General features: G+C 35.4%; 1 protein-coding gene across 5 annotated transcripts in view; it reads right to left on the reverse strand.

Annotated features, from left to right (window-relative positions):
• Positions 1-27,608, reverse strand: part of Ptbp2 (polypyrimidine tract binding protein 2) — a 61,851-nt gene that overhangs the window by 24,935 nt on the left and 9,308 nt on the right. For all 5 annotated transcript variants that reach the window (XM_074050941.1, XM_074050938.1, XM_020156384.2 and 2 more), the window contains exons 3-8: positions 23,132-23,207; positions 11,751-11,923; positions 10,725-10,868; positions 6,510-6,674; positions 6,317-6,427; positions 1,630-1,825 (exon numbers count right to left, since the gene is read on the reverse strand). In XM_074050941.1, coding sequence (XP_073907042.1) covers positions 1,630-1,825; positions 6,317-6,427; positions 6,510-6,674; positions 10,725-10,868; positions 11,751-11,923; positions 23,132-23,207 — 865 coding nt within the window. The remainder of the gene's footprint in view (positions 1-1,629; positions 1,826-6,316; positions 6,428-6,509; positions 6,675-10,724; positions 10,869-11,750; positions 11,924-23,131; positions 23,208-27,608) is intronic.

The raw sequence follows: 27,608 nt of genomic DNA on the forward strand, positions 1-27,608 counted from the left end.
AAAAAAAAAGTTCAGTGCAGAGCTGGAAGAATGCAACAGACACATTTATTTATTGAGAACTGAGCAGGAGCTGGGCTGGGAGCACTGTTGAAATGGTTGAACACTTGAGTTCAAACCCCGGTACTGCCAAAATAAGTAAATAAATAAAAATATGAAGAACTGAATAAGAGTTGGGGGTTTTAGCTCAGTGGCAGAGCAAATGCCTAGTATGTTTAATCTACAGCAACCCACAAAAACAAAACCGAGCAACTAAGTTGCTTTTAAAACAAAAATGTTACACATTAAAAAAAAAAAAAAGAAAGAAAGAAAAAGAATGAAAGCATAAAGGCAGAAATTAATTGTGCTAGGGCCTCATGACCTTTCATTTAACAGATTTTATTTTACTGCTTAAAACATTTCACTAAGGCCTGAAGAACAAGAGGGAAGCAATGATGAATTCCCTAGAAGAATCCAGGTGGATTCTGAGTATTTGGCTGTTTTAAGGATTCAACAGTATACCCGCCACCTGCCTAGTAGAGTGCCTTAAGAGCTAACAGTAAAGGGGAAATGTTGATTCGTTTTTCTTCTGTGAAAAAATACAAGTTCAGTCAGTAAAGAGTTTAATAACCTATAGTAGCAATTAAAAACAAGGACCATGTGTCATTCGTTATTATCTCCATCTTGACTTTGCCTTTAAAAATTGTACCTATGAAATAGTTGATGTTATTAACTTGCAAGCCAAACTGAGGAAATCAAAGCTATAAGTATCAAGTGTTCTTATTCCTTGTCAGACTGATTACATATTAACGAATGGATAGAATGACCATCACACATCCAAAACAAACAAACATTTCCACAAATCACCTAATATACTATCTTTTATTAAATGATGGACATGAAATAGATTACAAGAGCCAGTTTGCCACCCATCACTACTAGGATTCCACAAGGATAGAACTCCAATTTAAAGATAACCGTACAAATGCCAAGAAAAACAAAATTTCCCTAACACATTAAATACATAGACACTATAAAACTTCACCTGAGCCTACAAATCAATTTGCTTACTTTACTTACAAAATAGTATTTTTCCTTAGTTTTGTCTTCTCCTTGACTCTATCAACTATTGGAAACTTAATTTTATACTGTATTTTTATTAGGTGGCTCAAATCCATTGTAGGGTAAAATTCAAAGGAAGAGCAAAACATTTTATAGAAAAATTTTCTAGCTTATTTTGTGATAGGGCATAATATGCTTTGAAAAATTCCACATACCTACTACAATATGTGTATCTTAGGTAAGTCGTAGACACTAAGGGTGATACCACATTTGAAGCCTTCGTGTTGGTGATAAACTCAGCAATGTTTTCTCATTAGCTTTTCTTCTTTTGTTTTGTGGTTTGAGAAAGAAGGTGAGGTGGTGCAAGGAACACAGTGAATGCAACTTTAATTACACTTACAAACAACACTTGAGGCTTCCTCCTAACAGCGTTCATATGCCTCCCTTCTCACCAGAGAAAAATAAAACTCATAAAACCTAACAAAGTTTGTCAAGATCCGAAATAAAGGATTCGTTATACTTACTGGAGTTTAACAGGCACTTCCCCGTTTAGCAAAATGGGAGACAGTGGACAGACAGTGGGAATCATACCTAGAAGGGACGTCTCCTTGGCGAACGCTGCGGCGATAGCTGGGTCTAGGGCAGGCTGTCCATCTCCAGAGGGAAGATCAGGGCGCGTATAATCCCTACTTTTATCATTGTTGTATTTGACATTCAAATTCACAAGTTTGGAAAAATCAATCCTTAGGGTACAGCAAGCATTATAAATATTTTGACCATCTAGGGCCTGTAAAAGTGAATAAAGAATATCAACCATTTAAGTAACGGCTGAAAATTACCAAAACAGGAAAAGGATTCAAGCTTGACATACCATCTTGTGCTGTTCCTGCTGTTTTTGTGCTATCTACCAAATACTATCCTCTTTAAACAGACAATGTACTTAAATCTAAAATAGAACCATTCATCATCAATGCTGATACTCAAAAATAAAACCAGCAAATAGCTTAACTTAATAACAAACAAACTGGTGAGGGTCACACGTACAGTCAGTCCTTCCAAATCTAGCATGTACTAGTTTGCACAGTAACTTTCACTTTATCACACACATTTATTGCTGGGTGGCCGTATTTATATGAACACACTTTTATAAGGTAAATGCTGCTGGATGCCACACTATAGGAAGGTGTCTCAAACCAAATAAACATATTCCTGTAAAGGAAATATGGGATAAAAACTAGTATCTTCCTTATGACAAACTACACTGCTGCCACAATTCTCATGGGTTTTATTTGCTGCTGTATACACCACCATTTCTAGCCCAGCTAGATCTCAGCTAGAAACAAACTATAAAACAGGGACTATAGTGTTAATTTTCCATTAGGAGAATGAACATTTTCTGTTATGGAAAAAGTACACCTCCCCATTTGCCTAAGAACACAGAGTTTTTAATTCTCTAAATAGAAAACCTTTCTCCTTAACACACAAAAACCTCATATGACCGTATTTACAGAGCTAAAAACTACTGTTTACCAGAAGTTCACCCATTACAATACAGGATCAGTGAAAACTCACTTAAAGGGACTTAATCCACATCAGGTCTTGAACTACATTTGGGTTAACCAAAGGACATATCATCATATAAAAGTTGATACTTTTATACCAACTTTATCCACTGCTGCAATATAAATTAATCCAGTATCTAGCTGCAAAGGCAATCAATAGACTGAAAATAGTATTCATTTACTCATGCAGCATTCCTACAGGGTAAATGTGAGCCAGGTAATGGAATGTGTTTCTACACACTATCAGTGATATTGTGATATTATCAGTGGTATCAATGAACATCAAAAGATGAGTAGCAAAATTTATTCTTAGGTAACTTTCAGTATTATCAAAGGGAAAATGTCATCTTGTAAAATAAGAGCTGGCTTTAGATCACAGCATCTACTCTAATACTAAAAATAAAGTACTGATGGAAAATTACTATAACTACAAAAAGCAACGTCTTTTGAGAGGTATTTCAAACAATACTGAGGTAGACTGCCAAACTATTCACAATGAATTTGCCAACTGTTAGAAAGCCCTCTAGAAACCTTTGACATTTTGTTAATTTTAACATTTAGAAAAATATCTTTATGTAGGTGGAAGATAAACAGCTACACCTAATGTGTGAGAGCTGGAGAAATAAGCAAAAAAGATGTTAAACTAAACCTGTTATTAACAGAGGAGAGGAAACTGAGAGTTGAGAATGCATTAAAATAGGGATCCAGGTACAGTCAACTCAAGTGAGGTTACCACAAATAAGTTTGGGAGGAAAATCAAATTAGAAAGTTTATGCAAGGCCACTTCAAGCTCTCCTATTTTCAAAATCCCAGAAAACAATGGTGGGACACAAACCAGTCCTGTGGCTCATCATTCAGGAATGCAGTGATCTTGCAAGGAGCAAAGGTTTCTGACAGTAAGCGCTCAAGATAACTTGTAGCAAGACCTCTCACAAATGTGCCTACTAACAATGAAAATTTAGGCAGCAAGAAAAAACAATCAGGAAAAACTTTTCATAGAAAATTAGAATTTTACGGCTAAAACGTGATCATGAAAATGAATGAGCGACATTAAGAACAAAGAACATAGTCAAAACAGCACAGTGAAACATTACACACAGATTAGAAACACAAAAAGCAACAAAATTTCCGCATTTTATCTCAATGTTTACTAGTTATTCATGTAACTTGCTTCTTTGAAGAGACTGCTGGAGTTCAAATTTAAGAGATGCTTAAGAAGGCATTAACTTTACATTCTTTATAAATATTTTACTGTCTAGTTGTTAGTCAGGAAAACTTATCAAAATGAGTAATGTAAACTCAGGCTTATAATACTAATGAAATACTTCAGACCAATTATTTGCCAACATAAAACTGCGCTATTAGATTATGCAAGACTTTTCTAAAACCACCGGTTTTACCATAAATCCTCCATTCATATGAAAGCAGAATACATTAAACTGTTAGTAGAATTAATCAGATGTTAAGGAGAATGTTTGCCCAGGAAAATAGGAAAGGATAATTCCATGAAAAATTCTGCATGAAGCAATGACTGTTCTACAAGGAGTGAGTGACATGATCTACCCGCTACACACTTTACCTGTTGTGACGGCAACTGATGCACAATACTATGCAATCCCCTCAAAGAACTCAGTGATGAAATGTGACTCGGGAGTATGCTAAAATAAAACGACCAGATGTAAAGACTTCCAAGATTATCATTATCTGGTGCCTTACAGAGGTGATGCTCATGAAAACTGCTTCTAGTAACAAAAGCTACTCACATGTTTCATAATTTAGCTTCAGGGAACAAGTAACTTTTAAAAGCACACATGAAAAGGAGCTCCAACACACACCTTGCTAGTATTTTTATGTACCAATTAATTTTATAGCTCAAAAATTTAAAAACTGTATTATAAATCCAAGGGAAAGCATCTATTTTTGTTTGTACAATATATTCCATGCTAACAAACATCAATAAAATTTTCTAAAAGGTACTAGTGTTTTCTTTCACAAATGTGGTAATTTTCTTTCTAATGATACAACTGTTTGTTACTATGACTCAGGTTCTCACTGTAAATGTCAACGTTCAATAAACACATAATAAAGAGATAAGGTATCCCTTCTTCCGCTCTTGTGTAAGTTACAGTCTGACATAAAACACACTCAACAAATAATTACAAAGATCTAATCTGGGTGAAAGAATATGAAAGACTTGTCTGAGAAGTGACTTCCACACATAATTGAAAGAGAAAGCAGCAGAAGATGGGTATAAGCAAATGAAGAGAAAAAAAGTGTAACAAATAGAATGAGGAACTGGAAGCCTGAGACATCAGAGAAAACACAACATATGAAAACGATTTAAAGATAGCTGAAAAGGGAGGGAATGAGACTGCAGAAGCATGTTAAGGAATGATTTAGTGTCATAAGCTATGTTAATTACTAGACTTTACCCTAAGGGAAAAAGTAGTCACTGAAGAACACTGAGAACTGAAGCAATATGACGTTAAGCTGAGCTCACTTTATGACTCTGAAAAAAAAAGTAACCGAAGTGGGGAAAGCTATTGAAGTGGTGAGTGTAGTCAGAAGGCCAATGAAGCAGCATAATAAGATCAAAGTATACAACATGAGAACCAGTGAGTAGCAATCTGTCAAGAAAGACTGCATGAAAGGTAAACTGAAAAATGTCTATTCTGTAGACTGTGTGCATGATGATAAATAATTCATCTCTTTACATCTTTTGTAACAAAGGGAAAAATAAACCTGTTCTCTTTACAATATAGAGTAAGGGTCAGAAAAAACTGATGAGTACTTGGTAAACTACTACAGTTATGCTATTATTACTAGTTTAGCCTTTCTGCTACCTATAGATATTTTTATTCCCCAAAGGAGATACTAAGGATGGAAATGCAGTGAAACAAAATGGTTTGAGTCCTGTGTAAGTAATTTTGACTTGAAGGATGCACCGAAGCACTGGAGAACACAATTGGCCTAAATGTAGAGAAGGAAAGGGAGAAAAGACAATGGATTAAACAAGTAAAGAGAGCTGGCTTAGTAACTCTATAATAATGCTTTAATGGGAGTAATAATGATGATGTGGTAAGATGACACAAGAAGTTAAAAACAGAACTGAGATATACAAAAGCAAAAATGAGGCATTTGTAAGCGAAGATGCGGTATGCAGCCTTCGGCAGTAGTCATAACATGGGAAAATTGCACTTCTTTTAAAAGCCTCCTGATGTCCAGATATAATGTGATGAAAGAAAATGAATGACCTAAACTCAGAGACTGAAAAGCTGTTCAGAAAACCTGACTTCTAAGAAAATCTGTAAAAAAGAATATAGTCTTATAACTACATCCTACGATAGGATTTGAAGTACATTCATATTGATATATTTTATCCAAACTATCTAAAAACTAAATTATTTTCAACTACCACTGGAAACTACTTACAATCTTACACAGGTGTGCATGTACAATACAGTCTTCTCAAAACCATCAAACTGCACCAAATGAAACAAAAATGTAAGATAATGCAAGACTATTATGGCAACTACAGCTAATTATTCTTAAGAAATAAGCATCTTTTTATTACAATTATAAGGTTTATTTTTGAACTAAGGCCCTTTCTTGAAATGATCTATAATGCTACCTATGTCCTTGCTAGGCTGCGTCAGCACCAAAGCCACATGTCAACGAAAAGACAATCGCTCTGTCAAAAGCGGCCCTGGACTCACCAGTTTTGCTTGCTGAGCATTCACTGGGTCACCATACTGAAGCAAAGCTTGAAACTGATTATTTTTTGTAAATGTGATTATCTTCAATACAGCACCAAACTTAGAAAATATCTGTTAAAACATTAAAAGCAAAATATTACTTATTATTATTTCTTTAATCCACAGGTAAGCATGTAAACTAAATTAAACTTACTTGGTGAAGAACATCAAGTGTTACAGGGTAGTACATATTATCAATAATTATTCTAAGAACAGGACTCTGGGCTGGAGTCACTGCACTCTCACTAACTGTGGTGCCACTAAGAGGAGTGTTTGCTGTCTGGACAGCTGTCACAGCTTGAAGAACTGCTTGAGCACGCTGCAAGTGAAAAGACAAGAAATTTAGAAATACTCCCATTATTTCCACCAACACTTTGCTACACATTTCACTGTGTACTTGTAATTCAAGTACTATACTGGTATCTGTTTAAAAGCAGTTATGTAAATTTGGCACCATGTTGACAAGCAAAACTAGGCAAGGTAACTTATTCTTGAAAGAGTTAAGATGTAGTTTGGCAGATTTACATAACCAAAACATTGTTTCAAACAGAAACTTCTAAAGAATAATAAAAGTTTAGTTCACTCCATAAAACAGGTACATGACAACAAGGGGATTGATGATTCAAAAAAGCTACTATTAAGCTTGTTATTTCTAATACAATCTTAACAAATGGACACCAGGGATAAAAATATACTTTACTAACCTGAAATTTTTAGAAAAATTAATGTGTTCTCTAGTAAAAGCATAAAATGTTCAGGAAGATTTCAAGATATAACATGAAGGGTATTTCCCACACATTTTATGGTATCTAATACACTGCCAATTGTAAAATGAAATATTATTTTATATGTGAATAAGATGTTACCAATTAAACTACAATCAGTCTATAAGACATCTTGATTTCTGACATCTGTAAATGTGAAAAAATATACATATAAAAATTGAAAAGTATAGTATTTTAGGAAATCTGTCAATCAAATGTCAAATGCTCCAAAAGATTGCCCTTATTATTATTAGAGTCATGTTGCTGACAATGATGTCTTTCCTATTATTGTGACAGCTTCTCTGATAAGGAGTAACTTCTACCTTACCTAACAAAAGCATATACATAATGTATATGTCACTTACATTATTTATGGTTATAAAAGTTTGTATCTGAAATAAGTTAAGCATAGTAAAGTGCTGAATGAGAGGGAAAGAGAACGTAAAGGAAATGGGACTCTAACAGGAACAAGAGGGATCTTGTGGTTGAGACTCAAAAAGTCCACATAGTTAACTAGGTTAAGTCTCACTGAAATGCTAACTGAATAATGTGAACTACAAACTCATACACAAGTTCGAGTAATTCCACTCAAGCACATTTTAAGACAAAATATACCATAATACTAGCATAGAAAATAAATTGTAAAGAAAGTAAATATTAAGGTCTCTAGAACATCATTTATTTCATTAAATGATTGAATATAAAATATCTTAAGTAGCTAATGGCAGTATTATAGCTTTCTGTAGTGAACTTTTCCTGACATGTACTTATCTATAACAACCACCAAGAAATTATCACACAGTTGAAAAACATTAACATCCAGTTATAAATAACGAAACATCATCTTAAAATAGGAATTACATGATCATATGAAATCTAACTGATAGACAGGTGCACCTCTGCCACCTAAGTCGGCTCTCCCAGGCCAACCTCTCACCAATGCAGGCACTGCGTACAGAAATACCATCTAAAGCCATAAACTCATATGTGCATGTTATCTATTCCATGCTTTTGTTTTCAACATTGTTCACTTTATTGCTTTTTTTTTAAAGCTTAACAATTACATTCTCTCCTATCAGTAAAAAACTGACCTCACACATGCTTGTTTTAATTCATGGGGCACAGCTGGCTCACCAACCTTGACTTTAACTGAACTTATCAAAATATAGCACGTATACAGGACATAAATCCTGGGAATGGAGCTCAATAAAATGCAACAAATGAGACATCTCTGCGAAATGATTATTCCTATGAAAAGCAGAACATTATTAATGGTTAGCAGTCACAATCTTGCTGACTCCCAGTCATCTAAATGGAATCACTTCATGTGTGTTCACTTCCATCTTCCATTTGGCTTCTCTCAATAAAGCATACATCAGCATTTTGCAGGTACAAGTGGCTTGTTCATTCTTATTGTGGCTCAGTATTCCGCTAAGGGAACACACCATAACTTATTTTCCTGCTGCTGAATATTACTTTACCCTGGAGAAAAGCATCAAGTCCAACAGAATCTAACTGCTCATTCTGACAGGCCAACAAACGGGAAGGGTAGGGAGAGAGAGGTCAAACATAAAGGCTAATGATTAAGAGAAGAGATAATTCAAACACTATCATTACAATCCTCAAAGAAATGTAAGTCATAAGACATGAACAATTTAGTGTAAAAAGGATGATTAAAGAAGATGGCCTTTCAAAAATTAAAAATGTTTTCCACAGAAAAAACTTTGCATTGACAGTTCCCTCTGTCTGGAATAGCCAAGGCTGAAGTAAGTGACTTGTTCTCTACCACCCTCAAGTTCATTGTGGCAATGTCCCTTTTCAAAGGCTGTTTAGTGCACCCATCCCTGAAAGTCACTCTCTCCCATGTACGTCAACCTAGAAAAAATCCCTCTTTTTATTCATCTACACTATACTTTCTAGTGAATCTTTTTAAAATGAGAATGTGAGGCTGGAGTTATAGCTCAGTGGTTGCTGCACATGTTCAAAGCACTGGGTCCAATCCCCAAGAACCACAAAAAAATTTAAAAAATGAGAATGTACTCATGAATTATACTGACAAAACTGAGACATTTAATGACATTTTAAGAGAACAGATGATACTAAATGAAATAAACTGGGCATAGAAAGACAAATACCACATGATCTCAATTAAACATAGATAATAAATACAAAAATATAAAAAATAGAGAGCAGTTATTTCTCTTGGTATACTTCATTCTCACACTCTTTCTAGAAATGACCTTTCAGCATATTGAAAGCATGTTCCTTTCCTGAACTTTACTATCACTTCCACTCCAAAAAAAGAAAAATACTGAAATGTCAAAATGTCAGCCCTGTCTTTTAGGCAATGAGTTTTACAAGCTTATCTTTCATAAACTATTAAAATTATTCCAAGTCACTTTTTGTGAAGTGATGAAAATCGATAAGCAATTACTCCCCATTAACTCTTCAATAAAGCCAAGAGCCAGGTGCAGTTTATATTTTACTGAAATAGATATTATTTTCAAAAACTGTAATAAAAAAGAGATAAAGTTTTTAGAACATTACAATAATCCTATGTACTTAAGTTATTAAAAACATTCTTATATCATTTTTAACATTAAATTTAAGTGATATCTTTTATACCATTCTTAAAGCATCAATACACTCATACATATTCCATTCTTAAGTTTTCTCCTGCAGAAAAACCATTAACTCATTTTTAAAAGGATTTCGTAACTAAAATCTACAGAGAGAAAAATAAGCAAAGGCAGGGAATTTCATAAACTTAAAGCCACGCTAACAGTAAGCTCTACTTCATAAGCAGTCTCTTTGGACAGGGTGTGGTGGTGCAGGTCTGTAATCCTAGCTGGTCAGGCGGGTTGTGGTTCCAGGGCAGCCCAGGGCAAAAAAGTAAGCTGTACTTCAACAAAAAACACTGGTGTAGTGGTGAGCACCTCTCATTCAAGCTACATGGGAAATGTATGAAGGAGGATCAAGGTCTGGACATGAGACCCTATCTTGCCCAAGTTGAAACCTTGTCCCCTGCCCCCAGCTGCCATAAAAAAGTAAATAAAATAAATTAACTAAACGGTTTTTTTTGTTTGTTTTGAAAGGACGACATCTATTTTGCTCAGACTGGCCTCTAACCAGCTCTGGACTCAAGGAACCCTCCTACCTCAGCCTGATGAATAGTGGGGTCTTCTCTAAGCTGTCCACAGCACCACCTTATTTCTTTGTCTTTTGTTTGGTGCTGGTGTCTAAACCCAGGGCATCTCATGCTGAGGTCATGCTCTATTAATGAACTATACCATTCAGCCCTAGTTTTTATACAAAATTTTCCCTTTAATAAGAAAAGAAACTTTTGATCAGGGGTTTAAAGGAATTTCAAAATTAACCAATTCATTTAATACTAGTTTAGAACATGAAAATATTAAGCTGCACAAAGTTTCTGAGATGAATGTAGCAGTCTGTAGTTAGGGACATAATGCATGAAACACCTTAAATGTAACAAGGAATTGACTGCAGACACACATTCTCAATGGCTCACACTCTCTGTTGATATCTACCACTTGAGAATCCTCAAATGTGCCAGGCATTTCACTTATGCAGCCATACATACTCACTTGGTTTAGTGTATTATCAGTCTTTAGTTCTTTGTGGTTGGAGTACTGGATGTAAATTGGCTGGTTCCGAAGATGAGGTGTCACGGCAGAATAGTAATTAACCATAGTAATGGCTGCTTCCTCTGTTGCCAATTCCAAAAATGCCTGAAAATACAAATAGCAAAGAGTTTAACACTGCAAATTACATCTGAATAAACAAATGATTATGAATTTTAAATCAAATACCTGTGTCATCTTTTCAGCTAATTTAAAAAATCAGTTATCTAGAATAGAACCTTCGAGTTCTAACAAGTACAATGAGAACTCTAACTAAGGTTAAAGCAAACAGTTAAACTGCCCTTGGAAGACCACATGACTACTTTTGTGCTCCATCTATAGTTTCACACACACCCACACCTTTGCATCGACGAAAGCCAGAGAGAATATAAACATCCTCTAAAATCAGAATTTTACCACTCCTACTCTAGAGAATAGGTCTCATTTAAAAAGTAGTGGGACAAAGAAAACAATTTAAAATATGTTCAAGGGAATGCTAGATTTTATAAATTCTTCCTAATAGTATCACTAGAAATTATAAAACAAAATTTCTTATTAATACACCGGGGCTCTAATGCTATAGAATTCTATCCACTGAATGAATATCCAAATTTAAAGACTAGTTTCTGCTATTGCTACCAAAGAAATATTTTCATAAAACCCCCTGTATAACTAATAAATGCTAATAAAAATGTTTTAAAAAATATTTTCATGGGAAAAGCTGAAGCCTAAGATCCTACTGCCACCCCTATTCATTTCTGATATCACAAACAGAGCCACAATAAAATAAACACTTTGTCATTTTCCACAATCTCATTTTAACAGCTGTTCAGAATCAGTTATAAATGTGAATTCCACACATCTACCAGGAAAATTAGAGTAAGATGTCTTTCATATCTGCTAGGACAGTAACCCTTTTATTAGCAACAGTTAATTCACATGCTGTGCACTCTGGGCTTTGACATTTTATAAACCTTGAAAGAAGTGTACCTGGTTTTTTCCTTTCAGCATAAGGATGTTAGTCACCTTACCAAAAGGTAAGCCTAAAGCAATCACTTCAGTTTCTGTCACTTCACCAGGTAATTTTCGAATATGAAGTACACGAGAAGGAGCACCATCCATTTTATCTTCTCCTTTAAATTTCTTACTATCATTACCATTGGCTGAAAGACATTTAAGTTTATAGTTAGTATATATTAATATAAAATGTATTGTCCCATTTGCATAAAAAAAATTACAAAGTAAAGATAAAAATAACTTAAAAACATAGCTGAGTAAACTTGAATTCCTAAAACTTCAAATCCTGGGCTTTCAAAAGAATGGAGAAAAATCTTATAATTAACTTACCAATTAGTACGATTACTGCTACATAATATACATCAGAAAACATACGCAAAGAGCAATAAGCGATTAGCATAAATACTAAGCTTCAAATTCACAAACAAATTTCTCAGTGACTAAAGAACACAATCATGGTGAATGCAGTTTTTTGTTTTGTTTTTTACAGAAGAAGGGAAACACAGCAGATTCCTCTCATCCAAATGGCACACATTCCAAGTCCTCCAGAGTCAGAGCTCATGCCTGGTAGCATATTCTGCACACACACACACACCCCTATGGTGAAGTTTAGTTTAGAAACTTGCTACAGTTAAGAGACTAACACCAATGCTACAAAGACACTAAGTGTAACAGTATACTAAAATACAAGTTTGTACTTTCAGGCATTTATTAAGTAAAATAAGGGTTACTTGCACACAAGCACTTGGATCCCACGACAGTCATCTTGTAACTGAATCGGCAACTAAGTGTCTACTAGAGATAACTTATAATGTGTGGACATACTGGACAAAGGGATGGTTACCTCCCCATACATGAACTGGACAGCACGAGATTTTATCACACAACAGTGAACACTTAACACTTATGAATTCTTGGGGCCAGGCCTGGTGGCGCACATGGATATCCTAACTTCTAGGAGGCTGATGAAGGAGGATGGCAGTCTCAGGCTAGCCTGGGCAAAAAGCACAAGACCCTATATAAGAAATGAACTAAAAATCAAAAGGACCAGGCTGTGGCTCAAGTGGTACAGCACTTGCCGAGCAAGCATGAGACCCTGGGTTGGCAAAAAATAGGGAGATTATAATTTTTCCTGAGAAATTATAAACTGTTTAACTTGGGAAATGTCACAATCAGCAGCAGGATGAAAGAAGACAATGTTATAAAAGGATTATGCAGTAAACCCGCATTCCAGTCATCTATAACAAGAAGCCTCTTGTTAATTGTCAGATTGTTAATACTGCCGCGTAACTTTAAAGACCTACCTAAATGTGGCTGTGAATATCAACCTACCACAAATCACTCATGAATTTAATTATGTTACTTTGCACTTTATATATATTTTGATATAGTTACTTGAATTGTTCCAAAGCTTCACCAGAAATTACAATCTTATCAAAATAAAAACAAAATAAAAATCTTATCCAAATCCATGTAGAATTGTTTGAAAGTGGATTCCACTACACCAAACTGGTTGTTCCTAATCTTCTTGGTACTCAAGGATATTTCTAAGACTTAAATGAAGAATCTTATACATTCAAAACATTGTATACATTCTTGTATACAAGAAAAATGAAAGAAACAAAAATATACAGGTACATTCTGCATAAAATTCTCAGTACTTTATGACACCCCTCAAAATATCCAAGGTTGTTTATAAGACTCAAAGACCATCTCCACGTCTTAAATGTCTTCTCTTTAAACATTTAGTGAGTGTTAGGGACATGCTTGGTAGTGTTCCTGTTTATGAAAAAGCAGCAGTGGACACAATGAATGGTCCCTGGTGCTCTAGGCTAGTAATTATATGAACCTGCTATGGAGAAAGTGAAGTACAGGGGTGAGAATTAACGGCGTTCATGTGGAACTCTGGAGGTGGTCTTGGCTATGATTTTGTTAGACATTAGACAACCAGAAAAGGTTAACTCTGAGAGATTCAGTTAGGCTTTTACACACACACACACACACACACACACACACACACACACACACACACACACGAGCAGCCAAAGCATTTAGTAATTCCTTTACACTGCTTTTGTATAGAATAGTAGTAAGCTCCAGCTTCTGAATATGTTATCCTGGAAATCTTTGCTGGCTAGTGCTTCTATGTTCCAGAAATCCAAAAAAAAAGAGAAGAAAAAAACCCCACAGGGACTGTATCCACACCTCCTTTTATTATTAAGGGAGATGTTCTATGTACACAAATCTATTTTTGTACTACATTATCTAACAAAATCACCATCTGATCTATGTAAAAGCAAGGAATCAAAAATTACACATGTATGTTAAAACACTTAACTGACAGTCTTCTGATGGAGGCATGGTATCATGCCTTTACGTGACAAAGCAGTCTCAAGCACAGAAAATTAAGTTTGTTCCTATTCCTTAGTCTGCTTAAATAACAAGAACAAATACTCCATAATTCAAGCTCCATGAGTTATGGTTTGCGAATACTCAAAATAACAAATTTCATGTTCTTCTATTTTGGTCTGTCCTTTTCCTTCTGAGAGAATGACAAAGGGGAAAAAACTGAGGGGTGGGAAGAGAAACAATGAAGATACTACAGTACATACTAGACATGGTGGCACACACCTATAATACCAGCACTTAGGAGAGAGAGGCAGGAATATAGCGAGTTAGGGGTTTGCCTGGACTATTTACTGTGATTTTTGTCTCAAACATCCAAGGCTAGAGATGTAGGTCAATGGTAGAGCACTTGCCTAGCAGGTGTGAGACCTCTGGGGTTCAATCCACAGCACTATAAAAAAAATAATTTACAAAGAAAAACTTAAAAAAATTTAAAAGACCATCAGTTAAGGCTTCCCCCATCAAATGATTCTCAAATATAATCCCCCATAAGCAAAAGCCTGCCTAAACCTATTAAGAGAATAGCTTACTGTTTTGAGTTTGCGTTGGCTATTTCAAGAGAATAGCTATTGTTTTGAGTGTGTGTTGAGTATTTTCATAATTTGATTCGTGAATTACTCAGTATTCTACAGTTTTAAGTTCTGAATATTTGGCATTTTCCTAGAATTTTCATTTTTAATTTAATTCCATTAAAATCAGGGACCATGAGCTTTTAATCATTTTCAAATTTTTTTAGTTTATGATGCATTATATCCTCTATCATGATGGATATCACATATACATTTGAAAGGTTATTTCGCAGTTACTGGGTCTAAGTTCATAAATGTGAGTTAAGCCGAAGTGACTAAGCCTTGTTCAAATTCTCTATAACATCCTTTTATTTAGGGAGGGGGAATACAATGTCCTATCAATTACTATGAAGGATGCTAAAAAAAAAAAAAAAACTGTGATTGTGGATTTCTGTTTCTCTTTTTCATACAGTCATGTTTTTCTTCACATGCTTTTGAAGCTCTGTTTACTAACACACAAATTAAGGAATTCCAGCATTTTTATAACAATTGATCCTTTCAGTTTTATGAAATATGCTTTTATGTATTTAGTAATGCTCCTGTGTTGAATTTCACTGTCACGTATTAACATGACCATAATTTCTTTTGGTTTGTCTGTATCGATGTAACTCTACATCCTTTTACTTTTAGCCTGTGATTTTGTACTTCAACTTTATTCTAAGACAGTTAGGTCTTGCTTTTTAATCCAGCTTAACAATCTCTGTCTTTTAACTATATTACTCAGAGCAGTAATATCCAAAAGAAACTATGAAAGTCATAATATTTTTAAAACTTTTAGAGCAATTTTAGACTCACAGCAAAACTGAAAAGGTAGAGAGAGTTCTCATATACTCTTCCCCACAAAATGTGTAACTATCCCCACATCAACATTCTCCACCAGAGGGGTACATGTGGCACAACTAATGAACCTACACTGAATTACGCAAAGCCCAGTTTACTGTGACGTTGCCATAAACTCTTGGGTTTGGACAAAAGTGTACATCTTCACGGTATTGTACAGATCATTTTCACTGCCTTAAAAATCCTCTATGCTCTACCCCACCTCCTCCACTCACCAATCCTTAGTAATTACTGGTTTTCTTTTTTATTATCACCATAGTTTAGTTTTGCCTTTTCCAGAATGTCAGGCAGCTGGAACCATGCATTAAGGTGACTTTTCAGATGGGCTTCTTTCACTTAGTGGTATACATGTATGGGCCCTCCATATCTTTTCACTGCTTAACAGCCCATTTCCACTTGGCACTCAATAAATACTCCATTGTCTGGATGTGCCAGTTTGTTTATCCATTCACCTACATATTAGTTTCTTCCAAGTTCTGAAGAATTTGCTATGATCATTTGTGTGCAGATGTTTGGTGGACCTAAGTTTTCCAACTCTTTTGAATAAATACCAAGAAGTGCAACTGCTGAGCTACATGTTAATATGTTTAGTTTTGTAAAAAATAAAAAAAGCCAAATAGTCTTCCAAAGCAGCCACAGCATTTAGCATTCCTTCCAGCAATAAACGGGAGCTCTGGTCTACACCATCAACATTTGGTGTTGCTAATGTTCTGAATGCTGGTCATCATATATTTAAGGTGTGTGCATGTATTTAAACTGAATACACACGTCCATGACACCACTACAAGAAAGTACAGATGGCCCTCTGGATAAGTGGGTTCCTTATCTGTGATTCAATAAGCTTGAATTAAAAATAAGAAAATTCCAAAACGGAGAATTTGAATGTCTACACTGAATCCACAAGAATGAAATGATGCACAAAAATAAAGAACTACATTATAGTAATCTTGTCATGATTTAAAGTATACAGAAAGATAGGCATGAAATACATGAAAATACTGTGCCATTTTGTATAAAGGGATTTGAGTATTCTTGGATTTGGTATCTTTTTCTTTGATGGTGGTGGGTGGGGTTGGGTGGGGGAGTCCTGTACCCAATCCTCCATGATACCAAGGGACGACTGTCTATACATCCATCACTCTCAAGTTTGTTTATGTCCCCTTTGCTGCCTGACTCCCCAGTTCCCTTTCCTACCCTCAAAAATCCCGGTACCTGCTGATTAATTTTCATTTCTTAGAGTTTTATGTTAACAGAATCATGGAGGATATACTCTCTTTTTTCCATCTTTTACACAACATAACTGAAGTTTCACCCTGCTGTTATATCAGCTACCTACTCTCCATGGTTGAGCACATGGAGATGAAAGCCACATTATTTTTAAAACTTTTAGAGCAATTTCAGATTCACAGCAAAATTGAAGAGGTAGAGCTATTTTTCAAATACTCTTCCCCACAAGTCCCCATCACCAGTATTCTCATCAACATAACTGAGGTTCATCCCGCTCCGTGGTTGAGCAGTATTCCATTCTATCAGACAGCATACAATGCCCAAACAGAAATCTATACATCCCTTCACCTGTTGATGCCATGAGGTCGTCCTTTCAGGTTTGGATTATTACAAATTAAGCTACTATGAACATTCGTATATGAGTTTTTTAATGAACATGTGTTCATGTTTTTCAGTAAATGCCTAGGACACAGCAGGATCTTGTAGTCAATGTACTGCTTAACTTTTTAAGAAACTGCCAAATTATTTTCCAAAGCAGTTCTACAATTTTACATTAAAAGTACGTGAGGTTCACAATTCTTCCATATTCTTTCCAACACTTGGTATGGTCAGTCTTTTTAAATTTTAGTCATTCTAACAGATGTGTGATGCTGTCTCATGTTACTGCATTGTACTTTTCCTTTACATTTATCAAATGAGTCATTACTTGCTGAGTATGTTTTTCATATGCTATGTGTTCATTATCTTTTTTGCTCCGTATCTGCTCAAATATTTTGGTCAATTGGGTTGTTTGTCACTTTATTATTGAGCTTGAGTTTAATATTCTGAATTTATATGCATTCTGAATGTTTTGCCCATTTCTAGCTACATGCTTTGTGAAAATGTTCTGCTGCTCAATGGCTTGTGCATTTTTGTTCTAACAGTGCCTTTAAAGGCAGAAATGTTCTTCTGAAGTAGCACTTGTTCTTTCATAGGGTGCGTTTTTAAACATATCTGAGAAGTGTCTGTGTAACCCAAAATCACAAAGATTTTCTACTATGTTTTCTTCTAAAAATTTTTATAACTTAGGCTTTACATTTATGATACAGTCCACTTGGAGTCAATTTTCATATGCAATGGAAAATATCAATTAAAAAATTGTTTTTACACAAACCTGCCATATGATCCAGGCAATCCCACTCCTGGAGATATACCCAAAGGAATGCAGCACAGGTTACTCCAGAGGCACCTGCACACCCATGTTTATTGCAGCACTATTCACAAGAGTCAAGTTATGGAAACAACCAAGATGCTCCACTACTGACAAATAGATCAAGAAAATGTGGTATCTATACACAATGGAATTTTATTCAGCCATGAAGAAAAATGAAATCTTATCATTTGCAGGTAAATGGATGGAACTGGAGAACATCATTCTGAGCAAGGTCAACCAAGCTCAGAAGACCAAAAATCGTATGTTCTCCCTCATATGCAGACTTCAGATCTTGGGCAAATACAGCAATGTGGTTGGACTTGGATCACAAGAAAAGGGGAGAGCACACACAGGAGATATAGGAATAGGTAGAAAACCCAAAACATGGAAGTATTTGATGTTCCCACTTCAGAGGAACTAATACAGAAACCTTAAAATGACAGGTTATCATGAGCAGGGAATCAGGAACCAATGTAAACATCAGTTAGAGTTAAATCAACATGGGTCGTAACACATGGATACATGAAAGCAATAGTAGGAATCTTTCTGTATAGTTATCCTTAACTCAACTAGCAAAAACACTTTGTTTTTCTTATTATGCATGTGTCTTTTCTTCAACAAAATCAGTGATAAGGGCAGAAGGGGACCTGCCTGAAACTGGGGGGGAGGGGGAAGGGTTGGGTAGGGAGGCAGGGTTGAGAAACGACCCAAACAATGTATACACATGTGACTAAATTAATAAATAAATAAATTCTGCTCCTGTTGCTACAAATACAACAGTAAAACAAGCACGCAAAGTAATCTATACTAATGGTGTTTAAACTCTATATTTTGTAGATGCAAATATCTTATTAAACCAAATTTAGCAATATACATACACACATACGTATATATTTGTGTATATATACATATATACATATATACATATATATATATATATATGTATATATATATATATATATACATATATACATATATATATATATATATGTATATATATATATATATATATATAAAATTGTTTTTAGCATGTTGCTAAATCCGATCTTTACAGGGCTCTGTTGAAAAGTCTATAATTTCTCCACTAAACTGATTCTGCACTTTCATCAAAAGTTGGCAGCCAGTGGCTCATACCTGTAATCCCAGCTACTCAAGACACAGAGATCAGGAGGATTGTGGTTTGAAGCCAGCCCGGGCAAATGGTTCCATGAGACCCTATCTCAAAAAACCCATCATTAAGGAAAGGTTGGTGGAATGGCTCAAGATGTAGGCCCTGAGTTCAAATGCCAATACTGCCAAAAAAAAAAAAATTGGTTCTCCATAGTTGAATGTTTACTTTTGAACTCTCTATTCTGTGCCACTGACCAATAAATCTTTCCTTATGCCAATAATTCTGGTTTGATTATTATTGCAGTTTTATAGTAATCCTTGAAATCAGGCAGTTAATGGATGAACTTTTTCAGTACAGACTTGTGGCTTCGTTCCTTTTGTCTTTTCTTAGAGACAGCATGTGGGATTTTTAACTTTCAACCTTTAAGTTATCAAAATCTTTTGTGTTAAAGTCAATACTGTACTACTTCATGTAAAATATAAAAACTTTACCACTGTAAAATTCCATTTATCTTCATTTTGGGCTAATTGTTATTAGTACATCTATATACATAATAAGCCCCATAATAAAGTTTTTATTTAAATATATACATACTTCAAAGAAATTCAGAGGACTGAGACAGTGTTTTTATTGTTCATGCATTTACTATTATGGAACTCCGCAGTATCTTTGTGCAGCTCTGAGTTTTTACGCAAGTCATTCAATTCAGTCTGCAAAGGTTACTTTCTATTTCTCTGGTGTAAGGTGCTGATCTCCTGTTTGATGATTTTTTACCTGGCTGTTTTAAAGATCTGCTTTTCATCATTTTCAATTGTTTTGACTACAAAGTGCCTATGTGTGGGGTTTGATTTATCCTACATGGGGGATTTATTATAAGCCAATACTCTGTCCACAAATTTTAGAAATTTTCATTAATCCCTGCTTCAAAAATATACACCCCCAGTTACTGTTGTTATTTACCATTCTGCTCGCCCTCTGGAACGCCACACTATGTACATGATGGGTTGCTCTGACTCTCCCACAGGTATGTTTTGTTTTCTCTGACAGACTAAAGAGCCATTTTTGCTCTGTTGTCTCCCTTCTGCTGTTAATCCCAATCCGTAAATTTTTTAATTCAAATATTCTATTTTTGGTTGGAGTATTTCTACCTGCTTCCTTTACAGTTCTCTCTCTCTCAACATGTTCTTCTATCTGTTCACTCATTATTTCAATCTTTTCTTTTACAACTTATAAACACTTACAGTCCTTTATGTGCTCATTCTAAAAGCAGATCATTTTAGTAGTTAGTTCCTGTGGCCTGCTTATCCTCTAGTTTAGGGGATATAGTTCCTCTTTCACATGACTTGTCATTTTTGATATTAGGCTATTGATATGGATAACAATCATAGGAAGACTGAATCACAGAAAGACTGAATCATAATCTTCCTTAAGGGTGTTTTGTTCTGACAAGCAATTAAATTACTGATGAAGCCTTCATATCCAGTCAGGTTAGACCAGCAGTTTCTTAGATTTCATTAGTACTTACTAATAAATATGATTCTTTCCATTCAAGTTTTGGGTTTTCTGTGGTCTAAACTAAATGCTAGAGGTACTCTGTAAGACAGACTTCCCAGAACGCAAATGTCTTGGTGGGAGTATTGTTCAATCAATGGAATCAACATTTAGCTCTCAACCCTAGGGTAGGCAATTTCTTTCTTTCCTTCTTACTTTATTTATTTATTTGGCGGTACTGGGGACTGAATTCAGGACCTTACGCATGCTAGGCAGACACTCTACCACTTGAACCACCTCCCCAGCCCAGTTTGCTATAGATTATTTTTTTAAATAACCTCTCATGTTTCTGGCCAAGTGGACCTGGACCCCAATCTTCCTTTTTATGCCTCCTGCATAGCTGGGATGACAGGAGCATGCCACCACACCCAGCTTATTATTTCAGACAAGGTCTCCCTAACATTTTGCCTGGGCTGGGCTCAGATGGTGATCTTCCTGATTTCCACCTCCTGAGTAACTAGGATTACAGGCATGAGCAACTGCACCCAGCTAGAGGTAGGTGATTTCTGACAGACCTTGCAAAGTTTCAACCTGCAACACATTTAACCCAGTCATTATCCATTCTGAATGAAGTGAATCCTTACATCAAATCTTGACCTCTGCCTAGATCTCTGGATGATTTCCTTTTGCCCAGAACCCTGCCACCCCAGAAATCCCAGATGGAATGAGTCCCTTTGCATTCCAATCTCAGCTCCTTCAGTTCAACAAGACTTCAAGGCTTTGCTTGGGCTCCGCTGCCCTGTGGTAAGCAGTAAAGTATCCCAAAGCAGAAAGCCAACTGATCAAGTGACACCCCTCCTGTGTGTCCCTTCACTCACATTCTGCTCATCTGTTCCAGACATCAGCTGTTCTGTGTTTTATCCAGTTTTAGTTTTGGGGCTTGGTAGGAGATTGGAAAGGAGACAGGGCAAAGGCTGCTACCAGTTACTCTGAATATTAATTTCCAAACACTTCAAATATCAACCACTTTGTTCAAAAAACAAAAAGAAGAAAGAAAGAAAAAGAAACTGACAAAGCAGAGCTGCAGACATTTGAATCTAATTATACCTGACTCAGGGATTATCAAAATCATGGAGCTGTGGTTTTGCTCTGTGATCACTGCACACTGACAAATTCATCTTCACACCATTATGGCTACATGTGGTGCAAGCACTTCATTATATCTTTTAATGTGTACATGTGTGTTCAAGTGTGCACATAAGAAATGGCTGCCTGGAAAAATGAGTATGTCTTCTATGTTACTGTCTGATTTTGACAAATTCCTCAAGCAAGTAATTAATGAAACTACACCAAAAAAAAAAAAAAAAAAGACCTTTGGTTTCAGGTAACAAATGTGAATTGTGTAATTATTAAGGTAAATTCATTCAATAATAATAATCAGATTCAAAATATGGTCTACCAGCCATAAAACTAAATTCCAAAAATTCTTCTCTGATTACAGACATTACTCAACGACATTATTTCAGACATACAAGAACTCTTAACTCTGAAGATTAAGTAATAAATCATCTTAAAGTTGGAAGTAGGTAACAAAAAGCAAATACACTCAAAGAATTACAAAAGTGTTCCAGCAAAGGATGAAGCTATAAAAAGAGAACAATTACAGGGTTCAATTTTTTGGTTTTATTTACTGTTTAGACATTAGGGCTTGTGGTATTAAAAAGACTTATAGATGACAACAAACACAAAAATTAAAAACGCTGAGAAAAATCCAAAGGGGGTACATGAAGCTATTATAACATGAAAGAAAAAGTGTTGTATTTTTTGAGAATAAAAGGAAGCAATTGAGACTTAGGCACAGATGTGCCTGAATCTCCAGCTACTCAGAGGTTGAGGTAGGATGACGGATCACTTGCCTACTTAGAGCCTGAAGTTTGAGGCTAGCCAGGGCAATGGAGAGACTCAGTCTCAAAAAAGAAAAGGAAAAGAGAAAGAAAAATTGGAAGATAAATGAAATTTCTGGGGTGAAAGACATACCAGATATACCAATCATCCCGAGCTGATCATTGCACATTATGTATGTTCAATGAAATGTCATATTGTAACTCCATAAACAAATATGTAGTTTCTATATCAATTAATGTTTTGAGAAATTTTGATTAAAAAATTTAATCACAATCCTATAGTCAAAATCAATAGAGAAAATGAAGAAAAAATTTAAGGGATGGGGTATAGCTCAGTTGTAAACTACTTGCCTAGCATGTGTGAAGCCTTTGGTTCAATCCCTAGTACAACAACAACAAAAAATGTAAGCAGTCAGTTAAAAGCTACTTGTCCACAAAACTCACCCACTTCAGGTTTTTTCCATTTAGGAAATACATACTACAGTAAAATTTCCTCTAAAATGTTTCAGCACATTTAAAAATAAAGGCTATTCTGGTATAGGCTAAATTTTAGTTTCAACATTCTGCCCCATCAAACAGCAAACAACATGTCTGTTAAAGAGAGTAACACTTACCTGTAACTACCATGCCACTCATGTTAGAGTTGGGACTACTGAGAACACTGCCTGAGAGTAGTTCGTCAGATCCTCTCTATAAAAACAAAAATAAATTCTTATGTTTAAAAAGTGCACAGTTGTTCAAACCAGTCAGTGACATTTTAGCTATTCTGTAAGCTTGCGTCTGAATCAACTAAAACTATTTTGCCTATTTTAAGTACTTGTATATTTTTACACATGAATGTTAATATTTTAAGTAAGTCAATACTGGCTGACAAAGAACTAATCAGTATGTTTTAAAGAAGTGGAACATAATCATAAAAATGAAAAAAATATATAAAGAAGATAACTTACCAAAAGACTGCAAAAAGACCAAAAACCTCAAACTAACCATAAAATTTATGGTAATTTGTTTAAGTTCATAAACTGTATCACAGCAAACATGAATATTATAAACACGGACTTTATAGCTTTCTCCTCCTTAGCCTCAAATGCTCAGAGAACTGCAAGTAGGAGAGAAATACAACTTCTAAACCACATTAACAACCATGTTTACACCAACTCTAATTTCTTATCAAGGTTAAGCATGCTGTAATTCAGTTGTACAAAGGCATGGTGGACAGAACTGGATACTACAGAGATCTTCAAAGTGTGGTCCCTAAGACCAGAACTAGACCTGGAAAGCTCCTGACAGTATAGCTCTCAGGTCCGACTCAGACCTTCTAAATAAGAAACTCTGATGATGGGGCTGAGAAATCCAGTATTAACAAAGAACTCTAGGTGCTTCTGATGTTAAAATTTAAGAACCACTGATATATATGACCGGTTCACTTATAAACAATAAAAATGTTCCAAAGTTTTATGTTTTCATGTTTATTACCTGAACACAGCACTGCCATGCTACAACACTCAATCTTATGTCTGTCCTGAGATGGTTACTAAGTGACTAATGCATGGACAACATACATAGCATGGATAGATTGGACAAAGGGATGAAGGCATGAGGTTTCTTCACACTAGTCAGAACAGCACACAATCTTAAATTGACAAATTGTTCATTTCTGGAATATTTCTTTAATGTTTTCCAACGAAGCTGACCAAGAAAAATGAAACCAGGGATAAGGGATGATTATTGTGTTTTTTTTTTTTTTTTTGCGGGGGGTGGGGGGGAGGTTGGGGAACTTTGTTCTTGGATCAAATCACTGCATTCACAAAGCAAAAGTTGGCCTGCAACCATAGGATGGGAATGTTTCTTACAGAGTGAGTGAATAAAATAATCCCTGACACAAACCAACAGAACTCCAGATCAGATATTGTAAAAGTCTAAAAGAAAAATTTTGGAAAAGAATTCTGAGGATTCCTTAATGCTTTATTTACCTAAACATTCACAACCCGTCAAAGTTCAATGTCTTATGCCTTTATGTTCAAAAACGCTGACTGGTTGGTGGTGTAGCTCAACTAGTAAAATGCCTGCCTGGCAAGTACAAGACCATGAGTTCAAAATCCACTACTAGTAGTAAAAAAAAAAAAAAAAGCAAACCACTCTAACCCCCAACTCTGATTTTCTAAAGTACATATGACCACTATTTATCAATATATTCCTAAGCTATTTGGTTACTCATAAATGAAAATCTTTCTAACACTAACAGATCAAGTAATTCTGGAAGGTGATGGGTGGGAATCTTAGGTCTACCATGTATATAAAGCAAGCCTCTAATTCTAACTTATTGTATGGAGGAGGTTCTTCCTGCAATGAATCATTATACACAAGATTTTTAAAATTTTATGTATGTGGTTATTTTTCATTAAATGATTTCTAACGTACTGTTATTTAAGTCCATTTAGCAGACATCATAATTGAGTCAGAATATCAAGTCATATAATTTTGAGAACTGACAAAAATTTTTGAATATTTGTATATATGACATTTTCATAAAAAAGCAATCATGTTTACCTTTGCACCATGTAAAAAGCTTACCATTTTTATGCCCAAAAGAAGTGACTACACGGTGCTGATTAACATCAACATTACCATGCTGACTGTTGGAGCAACTGACATGAGACAGCTCAACTAGCTGTTTAGCTCATATATGTAAAATGATCAATGGTAATGACTGAAGTTTGTTCCATGTTAGTGGCTACTGAAATTAAATCAAATGAGTAGGACTTTAACTTGGGATCCAAATCTCGACTAAGAATATGTGCTGTTTAAAAAATTGAATTCATCTAAGAGGGATGTCAATTGATCTTAGATTCCACTAAAAAAAAGATTAAATGTTAAGATTGCCATAGATGTCTCTTGTTAAATAAGCCTAACCACAAAAACTTTTCCTCCTCTGAAATATCAATGACTATCAAAAAAAAACCTAAACATTCCACAGAAGTGCACAGGAAAATGCAAAGATGATACAATTTACATGTCGAAGGAAGAAATGAGGTTTAAAAAAAAAAGATGTAAGTGCAAAAGTACAAATTAAGAGTCCATTTGACAATAATTTCAAAGACATAAATTTATTTTTTCTTATATTATCAGATATTCTTCTGTCCATTATTACAGCTCAATCCAACTACCTATCAGTGTCAGACAGAAGAGCTGCTAGAGCTGTCAAGAAAGCAAGCAAGAACTGTAGGCTGAGGTTGAGAAGAGTCCCTGGGCTCTGCCAGGATTCAGGACTGAGATATGGTCAAACACTTCCTTCTTTGGGGAAGACGTCAGTCTAGGGAATGACAGAAAGATATGGGGGCTAAGACACAATCAAGTTACTAAGAAAAACTAGATTTTCAGAAGGAAGGTACGTACTTGGTCACTACCTATTTATTAGAGGCAAGGAAGGCACTAACTCATACAACCAATAAAAATACACAAAACAATGATACACTGAAGAGGATCATTAAAGCCAAAAGCTAATTAAAAAACACAAACCTCCAGGGAGACTACTGAAGAAGAAAAAGAGAGAGGAGAAGGGAAGAAGGGGAGGGGAGGAGAGGGAAGGGAAGTAGGGAGGAAGGAAGGAGAGAGAGCACAATTATTCATGAGACCAGGCAGCAAAGAACAAAAGCTTAGGGATTAGTGAGTGATACAAAATGAAAGTACTTTGGCCTGGTGCAACCATTTTCTTATACCAGCATGACTTTTGCTTATGAGAGAAATTTCTAGTCTATTTAATGCCATTGTGTTTGGCAATTTGTAGGTTAGCCTTTATTCTAAGATATATACCTGTGATGTGGGGAAAAACCTCACTGCAGATTTTAACCAAGTTGGCTAATTCAATAGGAGCAAAAAAATGAAATTAGATCCCTACCTAATATACAAACAAAAAATAATGTTCAGATAAATTTTTTTTAAACTTTAAAAATTTCAGATGAAAATATAAACTTTGTACTTAATCTGTTTGTACTTAAAGACTTTAGGCACAAAAAAAGTAAACATAAAAGGTAGTAACTGATAAATCCTACTACAAAGTGGCTACAAAATGTCTATGTAAAAATTGGTATTGGCACAGTAACTGAAAACCTAAAAACTGTTATGAAGGCTTGTATAATATGGTGAAATACATTATTTACATCTCCATTTCCTAGCACACAACCAACCAAATTCCTGGAACCTCAAAAATACTTTTTGTATGAAAACAAATTGATTGATGGCTGGCTGTCTCTAGTAAGCTTGAGTGGACACTGGTCACTAGGAGAAGGCCAAGGCCAGAATAGAAGAGGGTTAGGGTTTTAGTCTCATCCTCCAGTCTTCTGAGGAGAGGCTATACTCATCACCAATGGCCAGTGATTTGACCAATCATGTTTATGTGACGAACGCCTTCATAAAACCACAAAAGGACAGGGCTCGGAGACCTTGAGAAGTTGAGTAGGTAGAGGTTTCTGGGAAAGGCACACGCAGAGAAGCTCTACACCCTGTCTCCCAGTCTCCCATATCTCAGCCTGTGAGCGTCCTTAACTTACCCTTTGTAAAATCCTTCAGAGTAAACCAGTAAATGTGTTTGAGTCCTTTGCTCTAGTAAGTCATTTGAACCCAAGGAGGCATTTGTGGGAACCACAATTCATTGCCAAACCCTCAAAAGCAAGGTAAAACAACCGGAGCTGTGCCTGGCATCCCAAGTGGGTGGGAATCTTGTGGATTGAGCCCTCAACCTATGGGATCTAAAGCTCTCTACAGGTGAATAATGTCAGAATTAAACTGGAGAACACCAGCTTTATAACCCAAACATCCACCAAGCCAAATATCCAGGAAAACTGTATTTTCAAAGAAGAGTTTTCTGCTATACACAAAAAGTATGGCTAATTATTAAGGTCATTCTTGAAGTAAAACACAGGTGATAAAAAACACTGTGAGTATACTATTTTCATAAAAGTCTACAAATGTATAACTATAGTCTCCTGTAACTGAGGGGCAGTAGTACTAGGATCCTAGAGGACACCAAAATCTGTGAATGCTCATGTCCCTTGTGTAAAGTAGCCTGTTTTCATATAGCCTAAGCACATC

The sequence above is a fragment of the Castor canadensis genome, chromosome 12, assembly GCF_047511655.1.
Source record: "Castor canadensis chromosome 12, mCasCan1.hap1v2, whole genome shotgun sequence".
Classification (NCBI taxonomy): Eukaryota; Metazoa; Chordata; class Mammalia; order Rodentia; family Castoridae; genus Castor; species Castor canadensis.